The sequence below is a fragment of the Sclerotinia sclerotiorum genome, genomic scaffold, assembly GCF_000146945.2.
Source record: "Sclerotinia sclerotiorum 1980 UF-70 scaffold_13 genomic scaffold, whole genome shotgun sequence".
In the NCBI taxonomy this organism is placed as follows: Eukaryota; Fungi; Ascomycota; class Leotiomycetes; order Helotiales; family Sclerotiniaceae; genus Sclerotinia; species Sclerotinia sclerotiorum.
Genome location: NW_001820823.1, coordinates 1,046,800 through 1,064,860, shown reverse-complemented (window position 1 = coordinate 1,064,860; position 18,061 = coordinate 1,046,800). Strand labels below are relative to the sequence as shown.

General features: G+C 42.6%; 5 protein-coding genes across 5 annotated transcripts; 2 read left to right on the top strand and 3 right to left on the bottom strand.

Annotated features, from left to right (window-relative positions):
- Positions 1 to 725: 725 nt before the first annotated feature.
- On the bottom strand, positions 726 to 1,446 carry SS1G_09558 (hypothetical protein; the record flags this gene model as incomplete). The annotated part of the gene is made up of 2 exons (XM_001589786.1): positions 726 to 1,285; positions 1,401 to 1,446. The coding sequence occupies 2 exons, from the start codon at positions 1,444 to 1,446 to the stop codon at positions 726 to 728; spliced, it is 606 nt and encodes a 201-aa protein (XP_001589836.1).
- An 844-nt stretch (positions 1,447 to 2,290) lies between these two features.
- Positions 2,291 to 5,491, top strand: SS1G_09557 (hypothetical protein; the record flags this gene model as incomplete). Its single annotated transcript, XM_001589785.1, has 3 exons — positions 2,291 to 2,359; positions 2,416 to 3,912; positions 3,968 to 5,491. The coding sequence occupies 3 exons, from the start codon at positions 2,291 to 2,293 to the stop codon at positions 5,489 to 5,491; spliced, it is 3,090 nt and encodes a 1,029-aa protein (XP_001589835.1).
- A 2,115-nt stretch (positions 5,492 to 7,606) lies between these two features.
- SS1G_09556 (hypothetical protein) lies at positions 7,607 to 8,706 on the top strand (the record flags this gene model as incomplete). Its single annotated transcript, XM_001589784.1, has 2 exons — positions 7,607 to 8,048; positions 8,126 to 8,706. 2 exons carry the CDS (start codon positions 7,607 to 7,609, stop codon positions 8,704 to 8,706), a joined length of 1,023 nt encoding a protein of 340 aa, XP_001589834.1.
- Positions 8,707 to 10,290: 1,584 nt separating this feature from the next.
- SS1G_09555 (hypothetical protein) lies at positions 10,291 to 12,767 on the bottom strand (the record flags this gene model as incomplete). Its single annotated transcript, XM_001589783.1, has 4 exons — positions 10,291 to 11,024; positions 11,075 to 11,652; positions 11,702 to 12,166; positions 12,223 to 12,767. 4 exons carry the CDS (start codon positions 12,765 to 12,767, stop codon positions 10,291 to 10,293), a joined length of 2,322 nt encoding a protein of 773 aa, XP_001589833.1.
- Positions 12,768 to 15,763: 2,996 nt separating this feature from the next.
- SS1G_09554 (hypothetical protein) lies at positions 15,764 to 17,294 on the bottom strand (the record flags this gene model as incomplete). Its single annotated transcript, XM_001589782.1, has 3 exons — positions 15,764 to 16,947; positions 17,008 to 17,137; positions 17,190 to 17,294. 3 exons carry the CDS (start codon positions 17,292 to 17,294, stop codon positions 15,764 to 15,766), a joined length of 1,419 nt encoding a protein of 472 aa, XP_001589832.1.
- Between the last annotated feature and the right edge of the window lie 767 nt (positions 17,295 to 18,061).

Genomic DNA, 18,061 nt, shown 5'->3' with positions numbered 1-18,061 from the left:
AAAGGAGAGGGCTTTGGAGAGGGTTTATATAGATAAATAATTTAGGTAGACAAAAAGATAGATTAGATTAGATGGTTTATACTCCGTAAGATATTTTTAATCGATTGGTGGGAGGTGAGGTGAGGGGGGAGGAGATTCTTGTGAATGAGAAAATATCTAGGTTTCTGGGGAAAGTGCTGAGAGATGAGGGGGAAGGAGGTTCTTGTAAATAAGAAAATATCCAAGTCATTGAGGAAAGTGCTGAGATTTTGGCTTTTGTAGAAAGTTGGCACATTTTATATCTTCTCTTGTGTGATTGATATATTTTAAACGTGGTTTCTTGTTATTTATTTCTTCTATTATATTGGGTGGTTTTAGTGGTGACGTCTAAAAGAGACCTAATTGTCTCCTGGAAAATCTTTATGAGAACCAAATGGATGGGTTTGGTAGTGTATTATTTCCCAATACTTTTGCCGTCAAAATCTTCCCAGATAATTTTGACATTCGTGCTCAATCTCCATCGGAGACATCAGGTCATGTATCTAGAATTGACATGACCTCCGAGATGTTTTTTCTGAAATCCTCCATTGTCGTAATCGTACACACCTGTCGTACGATTACTCTTTAATACCTGCCAAACTTGGCAATCTCGTCCTCTTTATTACCAAATCTTCTTCGCCATTTGTTATAATCCCTCTGTTCGAATCCTCGTAGCTCCTTCAATTTACTGTCGCCCATCGCACCTCTCATCTCCTCTTCTTAACAACCTTCGTAAATCCATCCTCATCCACCTCCGGTACAACGGGCTCCTTAACCCTCACCAACTGCGGCGCCTCATCCATTTCCACATCTCCCTCTTCATCCTCCTCATCCCCACTGTCCTCATCCCCATCCGTATCCTCCTGATCAGCTCCCTTCTTAAAATTTGCCAAATCCTCACTCTTCCCCCCTTTCTCCTGCCACTTCCTTTCTAACCTCGCACACAAACTGGTCTCTTCTCCCCACACTCCTCTCTCACATTCCCCTCTACATTTAACTATACCACTTGCCACTTCCAACGCGCTTCCATCATCGACTACTACTTCGAATTCATCTTCCATTACATTTAAAAGGAATTCTTCGATCCAGCCGGCGTCTACGTCGTGGTTTTCAGGGTCGGAGAGAAGATCGATGAGGGTTGCGGCTAGCCATTCGCGTTTGGAGGTAGATTCCGGGCCGCCCCAGGAAGAGGTTACGGCGAGGGTTAGGGAGGGCCAGAGGAAGATGGAGAGGTTTATGCTACGTTGGAAGTGGTGGAGGCGGAGTTCTGGAGGGAGGAATTAGTATGATGTATGGAATGGATGAGAAATAAGTGTGTGCGAAAGTAAAGACTGGGTATTATGAAGAGAAAAGTATGAATTGAATGAGTGAGGGTAGCTTACCGGGTGAGTATACTCCATTTCCTACATTTGATTGTGAAGAGGCCATATTGTTTTCTTTATCTTTTCCCTATTGTATTATATCCTTTACGCTCCCTATTCCTACTTCTTTCTTGAATTTACTCTCGAGGTTATGCGACAAGATATAATTTGATGGCGGGGTACCTCAATCGCAAAATAAATCTCCTCACAATCTTTTATCCACTGCATAAATCTCACCACGCTAAACCTTAAATTTATGCATCAGGGATAAGATCACCCTTTTTCACCCACTTAAAATAAATTACCAGTGTCCATCCATCAGCTCAAGGTCTCGTTAAAGAAAAACGCCTATGACGTTAATATGTGTGACTTTGCATAAGAAGGAGCTTGTGATAACAACGGCCGAGTCCACCGGTCTGTTAATTTGGAGGTAGGTTCACTTGGTGGCAGGTTTATTTTTATATTCTCGGTTTTCGTACTCCGTATTAATTACCATCAATTTTTTGGATTAACTGTCTCTCCTTTTTGGAATATATCGCCGTTCATTACCTAGGTACTATTCATTACGTTACATATGATGTTGAAGATGTGAGAAGTGAAAGAAAGGGGCACATTTCGCAGAGAGCATTATTATTAATCTTTGTTCATGTTGATTGTTGTTGTTGTTGGGGAGACTTAACTTGACTTCTTTTTCCTTTTTAAATATACACGACTCATTGGGAGAAACACTCGTTTTTGGAAAAGATATTGTGCGGTTGGTTTCGAGAGTGAGGAGCTGGGGTTTTGAATTGCGGTTGGGTTTGGGCGATTTGGAGGCAGCTAGGGTTTCCAATCGAAGTTCGACTTGATTTGACTCGAAACGACATCATAGACAACAACGCCAAATCTCAAACTCGAAAACTCCCTCAAATATGGGACTTAATACAGCTTCAGTCGGGGCAGCAGTTGCGCCTGTTGTTTTTCAAACATTCATCACTCATGTATTTATGACACCTCTTCTTCATACTCACCAATCTTCTAACTAATTATTTCGCAGTTCTTCAAACGTGGACCTCGCAAAGAGAAACCTACTGCCCATATCTCCTACGATGAAGGTCTTCACTTAATTCGCAGATTCCTTATCTATGCCTCTAATCATACAGTCGAAGATATTCAACGATTTACCTCCCAATGGGTACCTCATCCTCCTTTCGTAAAGGTGGACGAAGTTCTCATTTCCAGCCAAACTTTAACAGAAGCGCGCACACTTTTGACATTACACTTTTCCAATTACGGAGGGATTCAAAAAGTAGGAGGGAAAGATTGGTGGGCATGGAGACAGCCGGGGAGTGAACTTAAGGCTGAATGGATAGAGATGAGGGTGGATCACCAGGAGAGGATTAAAAATGGAGGAAAGAGTAAAAGGATTATGTTATATGTTCATGGGGGAGCATACTTTTTTGGGAGTACAGATGAGCATAGGTATCAAATGCAAAGACATGCAAGGAAATTGAAGGCAAGAGTTTTTGCGCCTCGGTATCGTTTGGCGCCCCAATTTCCATTTCCATGCGGCCTGCTCGATTGCTTAGCGGCATATCTCTTTCTCCTTGAAGAATATGATCCGACAAGTATTATTTTCGCAGGAGATTCGGCCGGTGGTGGAATGATTTTGAGCTTGCTCGTGATTCTGCGCGATTTAAAGAAACCCCTGCCCGCGGGTGCTATTCTCATTTCACCATGGGTTGATTTGACTCATTCTTTTCCTAGTGTTGCTGCAGATAATCCTTTGGATTATATCCCAGCACATGGATTTCATCACCGACCATCTACTGCCTGGCCACCTCCAAATTCTGATGATTTGCTGGCTATAGAGAGGGGAATGCATGATTTCACTGAGAATAAAAACGACATGACACAGTCGGAAGTAGATGCTGCTCAAGGATTGAGAGTGGATAAACATCCACCACCAGGGACACATAATAACACAGCTGCTGCTGGACCTTCATCTGATGATTCAGGGCCACAAGCAAATACAGTGCCTGGATTTGGTGGTGATCTTTCAATCATGATTGATGGAGAGCTAGTTGTGATCAAGGATCAAATTCAAATGTATGCGACGAATCAATTAATATCTCATCCTCTGGTTTCTCCTGCCCTCCAACCGTCACTTGGTGGTCTTCCACCACTACTCGTCCTCACAGGCGGTGGCGAGATGTTACGAGATGAACAGATATACGTCGCACACAAAGCTGCAAATCCAACTCAATACCCTCCTGGAAATGTGTTTCTCGATACATATGCTGTACGTGAAGATCCTCGGGCCGAAGTCGAGGCATGGAAACCAACAGACGTACAATTACAAGTTTGGGATGATCTATGTCACGTTCCACCAACATTAAGTTTCACTCGTCCAGCGAAATATATGTATCGCTCCATAGCACAATTTGGAGCTTGGGCTTTAGCTAAGGCTCAGCAGACGGAAATTGAAATTTTGGATGATGATGATGTTTCGGTTATCTCGAGATCTTCAGAATCGGGTGAGGATGCTCAAAAGGTATTTTTGGATATAAGTCTGTTCATGTTAAATAAACCGGGCTAATGAAACTTAGCAAACTCCCAGTGAACCTAAAGAACAAATAGGGAAAGCAGGCGATCCCCTTCCTCCATTTAAAGATCATATGATACGTCAGCGTGTCGATCGCCACGGCAACATTTTCCCTCTCGCCCCAGCTTCCGAACTGGCGGCTTGTAATATGTCACCTGATGAAATTGGTGTTATCAAACCGGGACCGGTCAAAAAATGGATGGCTACGAAAACTAATTGGGACACAAAATTCGCCAAGGATAAGCGAAGGGTGCAGGAAAAGAGGGCAAAGGAAAGGGAAAGGGGATATGAAAAATACGGACCGTCAGGTGAAGAACCACCTCCTAGTGCACTAGTCGGGCGTAGATTGGCTGGTGTTGATGTGAAGGAAGAGAAAGGAGGCAAGGTGAAGAAGAGTTGGGGAATGTCAATGTGGAGCGGCTGGGGTAGTAAGCATGATAAACTTACCATGGATCGCGAAGCAGAAGCGGAAAAAGTGGGTAAAAATGTCGAGACTACGACTGCAAGAGCGGAACATGGTGCAGGAGGCAGGGATTTACATGGTATAGAGACGACTAACACTGAAAATACGCACCTCGGGAATCGCGTTGAGAACTCGACTGGGACTAGTGAGTCGAGTGGGACGCGTACGGGTAATGGGAAAGAGAAGGCTGTTGAGGGAAATGATGAGAATACGATGGCGGAATATTCTGCTATGCAAAAGAAAATGAGGGATGAGGAGCATTATTTGATGGCAAAGAAAAATGTCAAGGTTACGGATGTCAATCATTCCTCGGCGCCAGGATCTCCCGCCCATGAAATAAACGAAGGGGGAATGCAATTAAATATACCGGAAATAATAAAAGATAGTCCGCTGATAGGAAGGGATAATGATGAGGGTGTTGAGAGATATGGTAGCAATGGAGAAGAATTGAGGAGACCCACGGCACAAGGTATAGCTTTCCCCTTTGCCATGCGCATGGGTGGGGAGGGTGTAGATGGGGTTATGAAAGATGGTGTCAGGGAGAGGAATGCACGAAATGGGAAACTGGGGAGAGATGTTAACGCCAGTACGGAATCACTACTTAGTGATCGAAGCGGAGCCCCGGAGGGCTACGAATATCAGTATAATGATGAATTAGAAGCGTATGTATTGGTGAAGATAGGAGAGGATAATGAAGAGAGGATTGCATTGGAGAATGGAAATGAAAACGAAAATGAAAATGAAAATGGTCATTTGAGTGTAGGAGATCATTTTGCGGTTTATAATTCTTCGGTTGAGAGTGTGGAGGAGAGGTTGGATGGGGATGGGATGGATGGTCCCGGGGGTTTGGGCGTGCTAGGTTCATATAATGGGGGGAATAAGGGGAAAGGGGTTGCTAAGCGAGAGGAGGCGGAGGATGAGGAGGAGGAGGGGAATGCATTGGCTGTGGATGGAGCTAGTGGTTCTAATGGTGTTAGTCCGAGACTTTCGGCTTTGGGGACGGAGGCGCGGGGGGAGAGTGAGATGTTTTCGGGGCAGGAAAATCGGGATAGGGAAATGAACTAAAAGATACTTGGAATTTGGAGTTATTCATTTCAGGGGCTTAGAAGGGATGCGAGGGATTAGATGAGATGAGATGGATTGGGTTGGTGTAATTTGAGATGTCAGGTTTAAGTCCATGAGCATCAACGTCAGCATCAGCATCAACATCAGCGTTAGGGTTAGAAGTATTACAGAACAAGAAATCACTAGATGGGAGGAGTACCTGTGTTGATAGTTGTAATTAGTATGATAGATAGGTAGCGTAATGTACTCAATAGCGAATAGCGATAGTGATAGATATGAGAGAAGATAGAAGAGAGAGAGATAGAAAAGAGATGGATATTTGATGGGGAATTTCATATTATATTGTTTTATTTTATTTTATGAGTATTTGTGAGTATTATTTGTGATTATTTATGATTATTGTTGCTTTGCGGTAATTTAGGATTATTTTGGGGATGTGGATGATGTGATGTTATGTGATGATGTGGTGGTCATGATGGAAGAGGGAGAGAGTGGAGGAGGGGTGACGGGATAAGAGGGAGTAGAAAGGGATAAGAATGAATAGGCGGGGCTAGAAGGGGATAGAAGAGGAAATAATACTATAGATAATAGTTGATATAGATAATTTTGGAAAAAGGTAAGTTACGGTTGGGGAAAGGTTGTAGAGGTATGAAATACCTAGTCTTTAATCAGCTAATTAAAGGAGAGATTATAAGTGGTGCTTTCTGAACATGGCAATGCAGTCAGTGACCTGTAATTGTAAATGAGTTTAATTCTTCGAAATGTATAGAATTATTAGGTTATTGTTTATAAATATTATGCAAGTGATGAAGAGATTTTGTATATAAAATAAAAGATCGGAGGACTCGAGATCTATTCTTACTTGGCCGTCGCTTAGGAAGGTAGTATGCACACGTGCCTCAAACAACAAAAACATTTATTTTCACTTGTAATCTTAGGAAATATAATTGTTAAATCTTATCTTATCTTATCACTCAGTTCAAGCTTCAAATGAAAACAATTAAGACTAATTAATCCTACACATCCCACTATAAAACGAAGATACAAAAAATCTAGCAAATACAACACATGATTCAGAAGATGGCATTCAAACCTCACCCTTCATTCCCACCTATTATCCATTCATTATTGGCGCACCATCGCACCAACCAAATATGGAAGGTCCCAACCTTATCGACATTCACAACTTCCTAGATACCGGGCTTGGTACTTCGTACTTTGTACTTTGTACGCCGTGCTTTAACTTTGCATATCTGCTATCGTATCGTATCCTATCTGCTATCAATTTCTTTTACTAGTGAATACCTAATCATTACTAGAAATTCCAAGTTTTCAAATGTCAGGCTTGGTATTTCCTGGGTATTCTGGCGTTTGTGTTGCGGAATTTCAGGTGGCTTTTACTACCTAGCGAATGCTGAGCTGTCATCTATTCTTAACCTTCCTAATTCCCATGAAGGATAGAATATTCAAGTACAGAAAGCACTTCTCGATAAAGAAGGTACTGTGAATATATATATATAGCCAAGGTGGCCAAGCTTGCCAAGCGGTTTACAATCGTGAGGAACTTTTATTCACATGCCTACCTAGGTATTTGTGACTAAATGGGAGACTGTCTCTGGAAGAACTCTCATCTGCATATCTTTTTGTGATCAAGTGGCCAGTGGGAGATCGGTTTTTGGAGCGCTGTGAGGGGTGTGACTGGTGTGAGGGGAATAGTGAATCTGGATGCCATGATGTGTTCACATATATATAAATATATGTGAACATCATGAGTTCCCAGTCTTCCTGATCAGTTCCTCCCAATCAACACCGTCATCATGAAATTCACAATTTTGTACTACATTGGAATACTCGCCCCTACATTTTCACAAGCATGTCTTCTCCCCGAAGAACGAGAAGGCAAACCACGAATAGTGCGTCGACAAACTAGCAACGGTATTCCTATCGGAACCGGTGATCGCTATAGCGCTGGTACCCTTGCACCACGAGGTGTTCGGTTCTCAAACAACTACATTCACTACACTTTTGAAATGTCAATGAGATTGCAGTGGTATTAAAGGGTCTCGCGAGTGTGTATGGGATCACTACTTTTCATACACCTTTATACAGCTTACAATGGAGCTTTCTATTACTGGTGCCAAGGTTGGAGGTAATGGAACGTGTAATGATGCCATTAGCGTGTATTTGAATGCAGCCATTCATGCGAGAGAGCGAGGTGCTTCAGATGGATTATTATTCTTCATTGGAGATCTTTTGTACGCAAACAAAAATGGTCTCGGGTTGAAATATGGCTCAAAATCTTACACCAATGCTCAGGTGAAGACGGCGCTCTCAACTGGAATTGTTTTTATTCCTCTCAGTAATCCGGATGGTGTAGCTTATGATCAATCGACTAATAGCTGTTGGCGCAAGAACCGAAACCCAAAATCGGGAACGGGATCTTCGACTGGTGTGGATTTGAATCGAAATTTTGACTTTCTATGGGATTTAACAAAATGGGCTTCAAGTGTTCGATCCCAGGTTGCATCTACTAGTCCTTCATCCGAGGTATTCCACGGTACGTACATTCACCCTCATCCTCTACTTTTGTTTTACCATTTAAACCATTCCCACTAAACTCCCCTCCCCCTATAGGCACGGCCGCCTTCTCCGAACCCGAAACGCAAAGCATAAAATGGGTAATGGACACCTACAGCAAAATCCGATGGTTCGTAGACCTCCACTCCTACGCCGGCGACATCCTCTACTCCTGGGGCAGCGACACAAATCAAGCCAGCTACCCCTCTATGAATTTCCTCAACAGCGCCTACAACTCCGTGCGGGGCATCTTATCCGATACACCCGGATCCGGCAGCGGCTACGGGGAATACACACCCAGTTCTGAAAACGGCGCCAACAAAGCCGCCGCGAGTAAAATCGGTGCTGGGATGAGTGGTGCTGCGGGGAGAACTTATTCTGTTTTTCCAGCGGCGAATCTTTATCCTACTAGTGGTGCTAGTGATGATTATTCCTATTCGAGACATTTTGTGGATAACTCGAAGAATTTGATTCATGGGTATACGATTGAGTTTGGGTTTGGGAATGCGGCGGCTGGGTGTCCGTTTTATCCGACGCTGGCGCAGCATAATTTTAATTTGCAGGAGATTGGGGCCGGGTATATGGAGTTGTTGATTGCGGCGGTGGAGTTGGGGGTTGGTGAGGGGGTGGGTTGTTAGGGGTTTTAGGGGGGTGATTTGGTTAGGAGGGGAGGATTGGGTTGGGGAGGGTAGGGGTTTAAGATTCGGTTTTAGGCTGAAGGTTAAAGGTTGAAGGTTAGAGGTTGATGTGTCCATGTTGATGCGTACAAGCGAAATGAATATGAGAGGTTATGCTATGCTATGGTTGTAGTGTAGCTGATTGATTGATTGATATATCAGAATAAAAGTTTACTCATATTCGATTGCATATACAATCTTACATTTATCCATATATCAATTCTTCCATATTCTTTATTTCTTTTCTTCTTAACTTATTAATTTATTAACTTATCACCTTATCACTTATACCTCAATAACAGCACATAATTATATTCAAGAATCCATTACTCCATATTAATATATAACTTCCCTTTCCCTTTCCCTTCTCTTCTCCCATCTCCTCATTCCGATCATCACTCCCTTCCTCTCTCACATCTTCAATTTCCTTCCTTTCATTTTCCCTTTCCCTTTCCTCTTCCTCTCCCTAAACTCAAGAATTTTTCTCGGGGGATTTCATCATTAATTAAGATTTTCTATCATTCCTCCTCTTCAATTAACTTTCTAATCACACTCACACTCATCACTCACACTCACTAATTATCTATCATAATGCCAATTACATTCATCATCACACTACCAAGCAACCAACCAAATACACAACTCTCGCCCATCAACCTACAATCACCAGCATACACCGTAATCTCAAGACCCCGTCCCAATATAACATACTCACATTCATATTACATATACCATAATTACAAAATCAACCCATACCCAAAATCTAATTAATAACTTTACAACAAACTAGATACATAGAGTATATAGAGTAGATATATCATATTAATATAATATATTTGCATATTACATCTACTATATCTTATCATCCCTCATCTCTCATCCCTCTTCCCCTCTCTCCGGCTCATTTTTCCTCCACATCTCTCAAACCCATGTTATTTTTCCTTTTTCCTCCTCAACTTTCCTCTTCTTCATCTCATCTCGTACTATATTTCCCCTTTTTCCTCCTCAACTTTCCTCTTCTTCATCTCATCTCGTACTATATTTCCCCTCCCCATCTCTCTCTCTCTGTCACACCCCCTCTCTCCCTCCCTCTCTCGGGATACTCGATACTATCCAAAGACCCAAATTGAAATTCAAACTCACTTCCGATCCCTATTCCAAAACCAGACTTATACCTATACCACCAACTCCACAACTCCGCAAACCATGAGATCTCAAAGAAACGCCTATACATGCATTTTTCTTCTCTTGATGGACACATCCCTCGCCAACCACATCCAGTCAGCCTATCCTCCAATTTTGCCCTCCTCGCCACTCCTCCCTTCCCTCCTTTCCATGATATCGCGCGAAAAAAAAAATCAAAAGGGGGTATACATCAAACAACCAAACTTTGTAGAATACATATGGAAAAAAAAAACGATTCAAAAACACCACCTTGCCATTCCATACCATCCATCCATCCAAATGACTCCATTCCATATCAAGAAAGCGCCATCTCCCCAACGCATACACAATAATTTAGAGCTATATACTCTTCGCACCCACCTAGACTTTAGTCAAGCCAGCACTTGAAAAAGTTCCATCCTTATCATTTCTTACTCCCGCATCCGTCGTTGAAACTCCAACTTCAACTCTATCCTCCGTAGAAGCCGTTGCTAAATCCGCAAGACGTTGAAGACCTTGATTTGCTGCCGTGATCATATGTTGATTATCATCTGATTTTGAATTTGTACTAGTAATCGTGGTTTGTTGTGTTCCTTGACCTTGGCTTTGACCTTGAACCTGACTCGTTGATAATCTTCTTTGAGTTCCTAAACTATTGATTAAGAATTCTCTAATTGAATTATCCCAAGAAGAGGCAGCTAGACGACCTTCAAGAAAAAGTTTTAATGAAGCTTCTGCATCCTTCTTTGTGGCTTCAAATTGAAGGAGGTTCGGAAGTGCAAGGGCTGCGAAACATTTGTAGTAATGTACCAATGGAGATCTCATATCGGTATTGAAGGAAAGCTGACTAATGATGTAGTGAGTGGCTCTCATTTGTTCATCGAAATCTTCTTGTGGCGTATGAAGGAGTACAATGAGGAGATAAGCACACCAGTAACCTATATGAAGTACAGGAGAGTCGAGAGGGGTGATACCGGAAGTACTGAGATCATGACGTAATAATTCGAGTTGGGTTTTGAGAAGCCGAGCGTGAAGTCCACGGTGAACCGAGAGTGGAGGTAAATCAGTCGAGGCAAGTTTTACTTCCAGGTAATTTCCAATAACAACGGCGACACCTAAAAAATTAGTAAGAGTTGAGCATGTATGACGAAAGAATTAAACTTACGAACTAAATGGTATGCAACCTCTCCTAATAGAGCTCGATCATCAGGATAAATTTGTGCTACTGAATCAGGAATTTGTAATGGACAAGCTGTAACTGCAGCATTCCATCTCTCCATGATGACCAAACTAAACCAAACACGTCGCACATGCTTATCATCAGAATCTGGATCATTGTTTGATTTGTCAATTGGTTTGTGTGCGTGTAATCTTAAAGAATAAGCGTAACCAACAGCGGTACCCAACCAAACAGAAGGAGATTGAATTATTTCACCGTCTTGAATTTCTCGTGGTTGATTGTTGGCTTCAATTGCTAATAACATCATAATTTGAAGATATACGATATTCGTAGAAAGAGAACGGGTAGTTTGCGTATCATATGGGGCAGTGTGTATGAGTCTGACTGCATGTGTAATACCCTGTGGTTTAAGAGGAATGGCAGTGGGAAATGATCTGACTGCCGCATATAAAGCCTCCCAAAAAGCATATCTGACTGGAGCAGAACAAGCAGAAAGTCTAGCATTTAACCTAGCCTTGGTAAGGGATAGCATTGGATAAGTTGGGTGTATGAACTTGTAATAACTGAGAATTATTAGTAAGTGTGCATATTATGGCTTTAGAAACTGCATACCTCTCAAGAAGAGAATCATCAATCCATTCCACAGCATCTTCGTTATGAGATTGAGAGGTGTGATTGACTGCTTCGCCAGAGCCACCCACATCAGGTGCGTCCACCCACTTCTGCTGAGATACCATTAAATTTGGCGAGTAGTTCTGCTCTCTAGTAGGTAGCTGGGTAGAACCAGGCAATCGTGCAGGATATGATGAATTCGGAATAGAAGATCGCGATTGTTGTTCTTGAGGAATCCAATTAGGAGGCATACTCTGTTGTTGATACGGAGAAACAAATTCGCCGGAGCCGGAAATTGAAGAATAACCACGCTTGCGGGGAATCTGATCAGGATTCGGAGTCGGAGAAAACTCTTCGGAAGGTCTTCTCTGTAAAATCTCTTGTGTATGAGAGTATTGAGGCATCTCAGTTCCTTGTACTTGACCCTCCAATGTATTTATTCGATCAGCAAGCTCTTTGATGTAGCTATCACTTTGTTAGTGAGTTTTCTTAATCATGATTGCTTCTTATAATATTCTTACCCCTTGCTTGGTCCACGTTTCATAGGTTGTCTGCTGAATTGACAATTAACACCTACTCTTTTACAATTTGAGCATATGTCTTCATTTCCTGGTTCATTGGCATTGCATCTGATTTTCTTCCTCCGACACTCATCACAAGCTCTTGAGACCTTTGATCTCTTCCTTCCAGCTGGAGATATAGATTCTTCATCAAATTGAGGTCCAACATCTATAAGTCCATGATTCATAGGTGTATGACCTCCATGCATTTGATGATCTGGCTGATATTGATGGTTCAAGTTGACATTTCCTTGACCTCGAGGATCTGGATTTTCGCTCATTCCACGATTTGCTCCCATATTTGGTTGCATGCTACGGGATAATTGAGCATCGGCAGATAATTGTTCTGCAAGTTGCAGTTCATCGGGAGTAGGTAGAGGTTGTTGATGTTGGTGTTGATGTTGATTTGAGGAAGTTGGTCCATAGAAAGGTCCACCACCACTGTCAGCAGCAGTCGCGTTAGGAGATGGGTAGGATTGCATATTTGGTGCGTCGTTATGATTCATCTTTTCGCTTTATCTTCATCAGCGCAAGAAGGGAGAACTTTTCTTAATTTTCTAATGGAAAAAAAATGTTAGTTGAGGTTCTCGACCTGAAGCATTTCCATGCCTAACTGTCGCAAATTGATTATATTTGCGACATTCCCAAACAATGAATATGCCTGCAATGAGCTTACTTGAAAGGGTGGCCAAAGGAGAAGATATATGCGACTCTGAATAATTAATTTGCAGTACAGTAAACAATGAGATGCTCACTGTACAACAATCGGAAGTTGTAGAATTGTCGTTTTGGATGATATGATGAATATGGAAATTTTCGGTATGGAAGAACTGTTGTCCGAGAAGCTGGCTGTACAAAGTTAGAAATAAGTTTGAATCGGTTCGGTAACCAGGTCCGTTAAAGCTTTGTGGTGGATTGATTAGCTTTGTGGATTAGGAATAGAATATCCAATAAAATGAAACAAGAGGAAGGACACTAAGAATTCATCAAGGTGGAAACTCTTACGGAGTACATACATACCTCGGTGATAATAACCTCCGATGCTCGACGTCCAATCTTGGTTAGCTGACGGTACAGTCAAAAGCCCGAAGTGCACCAGAATCAACCTTTTTATAGTAGGTGAAGTAGCAATATTGAACCAAAGATTGAATCCAATGAATCCAATGAATCGGAACTTTCGGACAAACCCTTGGAGGAAGAATAGGAAGTCGGCTTCAAATGATGAAACAGACAGCGGCAGAAGGTAAAATAAACGACGGATGGATCCTATAGCCCGAGGATTGATTGGTCTCTCTCTGTCTCTCTCAAAATATCGAATGATTTCGAGAATGATATCAGAGTATCAGAGTATCAGACAGATAGTATCACTCAGTTATCTTCAAATTGTTTCGTCTCTTCTCTATTTCCTCTCGCTTTCTTCCCTCCCTTCCGTGAACGATGCAATTCGAGATGTTTGTTTCACAATTCCTTGTTCGTACTACATCACCCAAAAGCTTTCGGAGAATTAGAAGACCTATCATTCATTCATTCATTAGCTTTTTCAACTATTGTTAACCCGATCAACTCTCTGATCCTATGTACCTACCGCACCGTGTTGAGCCGACTTTAAATCCCTTCAAGGTTTTGATTCTATAATGTGGTGATTTGTGGTTGCAGTTGTATCAAGGAATTCTTTTCTTCCTTCTCACTCGTAATTTATGAATATGTAGGTAATGGTCATGATCATGTTCATATTCATAATCACAATCATGATTGAAAGAAGCTTCCTCGGCTGGTGATCCCCCAAGCCGTGGAGAAGGGGAAGCTCCCGTACAAATGTGGAAATGTGGGGAAGCAGGGCAGGGTGTAAGAAAAAAAAAGGTTAAGGATAAAGGACATGGAACACGGCCGGGTTGTTGACCACCTCGGAGGATTATGTGAGGGTGTGAATGGAATGGGAACTCATGAATCTGTTCACAGTACAATACAATACAATACAATACAATACAATCAAATCAATCCACCATCGGCCACATCTACCAGCCTCCATGTAAGCTTTCGGGAGCCCTTGCAGAAGTGTTGGGGATGATAACCTCGTACTGCTCGCCTCTCCTGCTCATTGGATCTATCATCCACCGCCCTGCTAATTCCACCTCAATCTTTTCTGGAGACGAGCGCACGCATACATACGGTAAGGATAACCCTCCAACCTCCACAAAAACAGCAACCCATGAAATCGGCACATATTTGATCACTTGCATGGCGACCTCATGCGCCTCTCCAGCCTAAACATCCCAAACCACCGTATCCATTCCTGAAGATATTTCCAATTCCACCACTTCCCAGCTTCCCAGCTTCCCTCTCCCAGAAGAAGCCTGATGGTGCCGGAAGAAGGAGGCCTATTGTTCCGTTCGAGCCTGCGCCCATTGAGATCCTCCTAATCTCATCATGCGACGTAAATCCTGTGAATGCAACTTGTGCTCATATTCTCTCCCCCGATGTAACGTTCAATTCAGCCATCAGCCTTTTCCGGCGGGGTAGCAGTACCGTATTGTGATCCAAGGTGTGACCCCTTCAATATTAATAGGGACGTGTTTCTTGGCAAGCAGGACCTTTATTCAACTCTTCTCCCTTCTCCATTTATTTTCTCTTTCGCCTACTGCGCAGAAAGGAGGGGGAGTTGCGCTGGCTCGGTCAAATGTTTTAGAAGACCGAGATCTCCTACGACGACTGGAAGATATTTATCCCATTCCTCCGCCTCTAGTAGGGGGTCTGCCCTATCTGCCTAGGTATCCTTTGAATCGTCCATGCATCCCGACCAGCATGCGAATGACTGCTCGAATCACACCAATCTCACCTCGGATCTAAATCACCACTTGATCAATCTTTAATAAACTTTTCAATATCGAACTCAGTCGTCACAACTCCTTTCGATATCTCGATCGTGTCCGATGGAATTTGAGATTGGGATGCCACCGTTGGCAATGTCAATGTTTTCTCTACCACCCTCCTCGTGCTTTTAGAATACGAATCCGATGCGGTGGGGTCACACACAGTAATCCCAAGATCTAATCTATCAGCAGGTCAATTGTCCTGTTTATGATGACATTCCCTGAAGCATATTCAGGCCGAATGACGCAAGTTACGGCATTTGTCATATCATTACTTCGGCGAAACTGTTTTGACGACACATGTTTATGTAACATTGGGGTGTGACATCTGAATCATTAATTTATGAATGGAAAAAACATATCAACGCCATGTCACTATAGTCGGCTACATTATATCAAGTGCATACCACAAGATGCACAATGATATTTTGGTTCATGTAAGTCATTTGTCGCTATTCACAAGAGAAGTCTATAAAATATAATGCTACCTGGAAATGCTGCACTTCGTGTGCCAAATGCTATTGCCGCCAGTCTGTATTGGAACTTTAGGGAAAAGGGATCATCGTAAGTCATCCGTATCGATATCCAGAGATCAAAAATTCGCACAGAGGCCATTTGCCTTTCCACTGGTGTTATTGTCCCCAGAGATTCTCCTCATGTCTTCCATTCTCATTGTTGATTGTGATGTTATTTGCGGCCGTAAAATCGGGCATCCAAAAAGCTTCCGTATCTTCTGCTGTTATAGGCAGGAAAGAATTATTTTCATCGAACGGTAATGGCTGATTATTCTTAATCTCGGTTGAATATGTTGTCATAGGTAGACCGTGATTTGGAGGTGATATAGGTAAATATCCACTAGGGCTTCCTTTCATGAATTCCTCGAGTCCAAGAGTTTCGACATCATTGCTGGCAAGCATCTGCATTTGTGATATATCGATATAAGATGACGCCGTACTTAATCTGTATCTATCGATTTCCCCGCCAAATTCCGATGTATCGAGATCAGATCCGTACTGATTGTTCATCAATGCTGGCCTAGAAGTATCCGAAACGCCAATAAAATCCTCCACTTCGGATTGTTCGCCGGAGGTTGATGTACTTGTTAATGCTGGTTGATCGATACTAGAAAAATCAAATCCATTAAATGATGCTGCTTGGCTGTAGGAGGAGGCTGCGAAATTGTCATTGTTATTGTTGAAATCTAATCCATCATAATGAGACCAATCAATGGAAGCGGAACTGATTCCGGCAGAGAAGATAGGTTGTTCGAGATCCGAAATCGCCCCTCCATATGCATCAAATTGGTACAAGTTATTGAATTCTGCGGGCATATTTGTTAAGTCCAAAGGCGGCAGTTGACCATTCATTTGCTGAAAATTCGACATAGGACTAACGAGTGGCGATGCATGTTCGGACTTGACCATTCGCTGTTCCTGTTGAGCACTCACTATAGAGTCTTTAATATGGGATTCACTGTGTAAAGCATCGACGGTGCTGGTGTGTGGTAGGTTATCGACAGACCTATTGGCGAGACTCGATGACGATTGGCCATGAATTGAGTGTGCTCGAGGGACAGTGTATGGTAGGCCGCATTTATGAGCCATGTTGTTATTCTTATGTACAGGCTTGTGGTGACCATTCGTAAATATTGTTAAATTGTTTTCCGATTGGGCAGTGTGCGCACGAGGTCGTCTTGGTTTGGATACTGGTATCGACAACGAAGGGGTTTCATCAGAGTCGGACTCGGGTACAGGAGCGAGGTGATCACTTTTTAAAGCGCATGTGCATCGGGCACCATGGCTGCAACAACAGGTATCTGTTACAAGTATGTCAGAAAATGGGATCGCCATGCTAGAGGCCTCCCGTAAAAGCTCACCCTGCGTATCTCCATTTTCCGGACAGGATCCTTTCGAATGTGCTTTTTCCGAACCGCATTCGCATCGGACGTGTGCTGCTCTCGATTTGCGCATTGATCGACAATGAGTACATTGTGAGACAGGACGACCCTAAACCAGTTTTCATTAGCAAGATTGGCACGACAAAGTACAATTGGTGTACCTTTTTATTGATATGTTGCAGAGGTCTGTCTGAGTGGTGACAATTGCTAACACGATGACCTCTGACGCAAGCATCACAAGCCCACTTTTCTCCGTCGATAATCATGTTGAAGAGAGATGGGTCGAGCTTAAGAGATAATTGATTGAGTTTGAGTAAGAGGAAGAGTAAAGTTGGACGACGGTCAATGAGTCGTCCCTGACAAACAAGATGAGGAAGAACCACGCCTCAAGATGAATAGAGTTCTTAATTGTATGCAATCCAGTCAGATTGCTGAGTCGAGGGTATCGAGTCGAAGAAATAAAAGTTTGAGAGCTGAAGTCTGAAATCTGAAATCTGAAATAATTGAAATTGCTCGGGATATAATAAAAGTAAAAAGCCGCTGCCGTGGTATATGTATATGCCCTTTTGACTCCAAATTTGAATATTTGTTCCAACGCCTGTATGATGCGATATCCGAGAATAGAAAAACAAGAAGATTGAGGGGAGATTTTTCTTGGGGGGGGTTTATTTTTTTTTTAAATTTTTTACAATGGCAGAGCCTTGCACCGTCTGGCGCCGGCTTAGAACAGCGGGACACCGAGGCCGGTTTTGGGCTTTACCAAATTATATGGTTATGTTCCTTTGTTTGGGGGACAGGTTGAAAGTTGAATAGATTATGAGAAAACTGGGCGATGATTTCGAATTATATGAGGAATACGGTGACCTTGATCCGCTGTAGTCAAATCTGGGTTGTAATTAAATAAAAACCAAAGACGCAGTTTTGTTGGTTTATCGTGTGGTCAAATGTGTGGCCAGTGTCCAAGGTGTGTGAGTTGTGTGTGTGTGTGTGGTGGCCAAGTTGTGTATGGGTATGGTATGGTATGGTAGGGGTA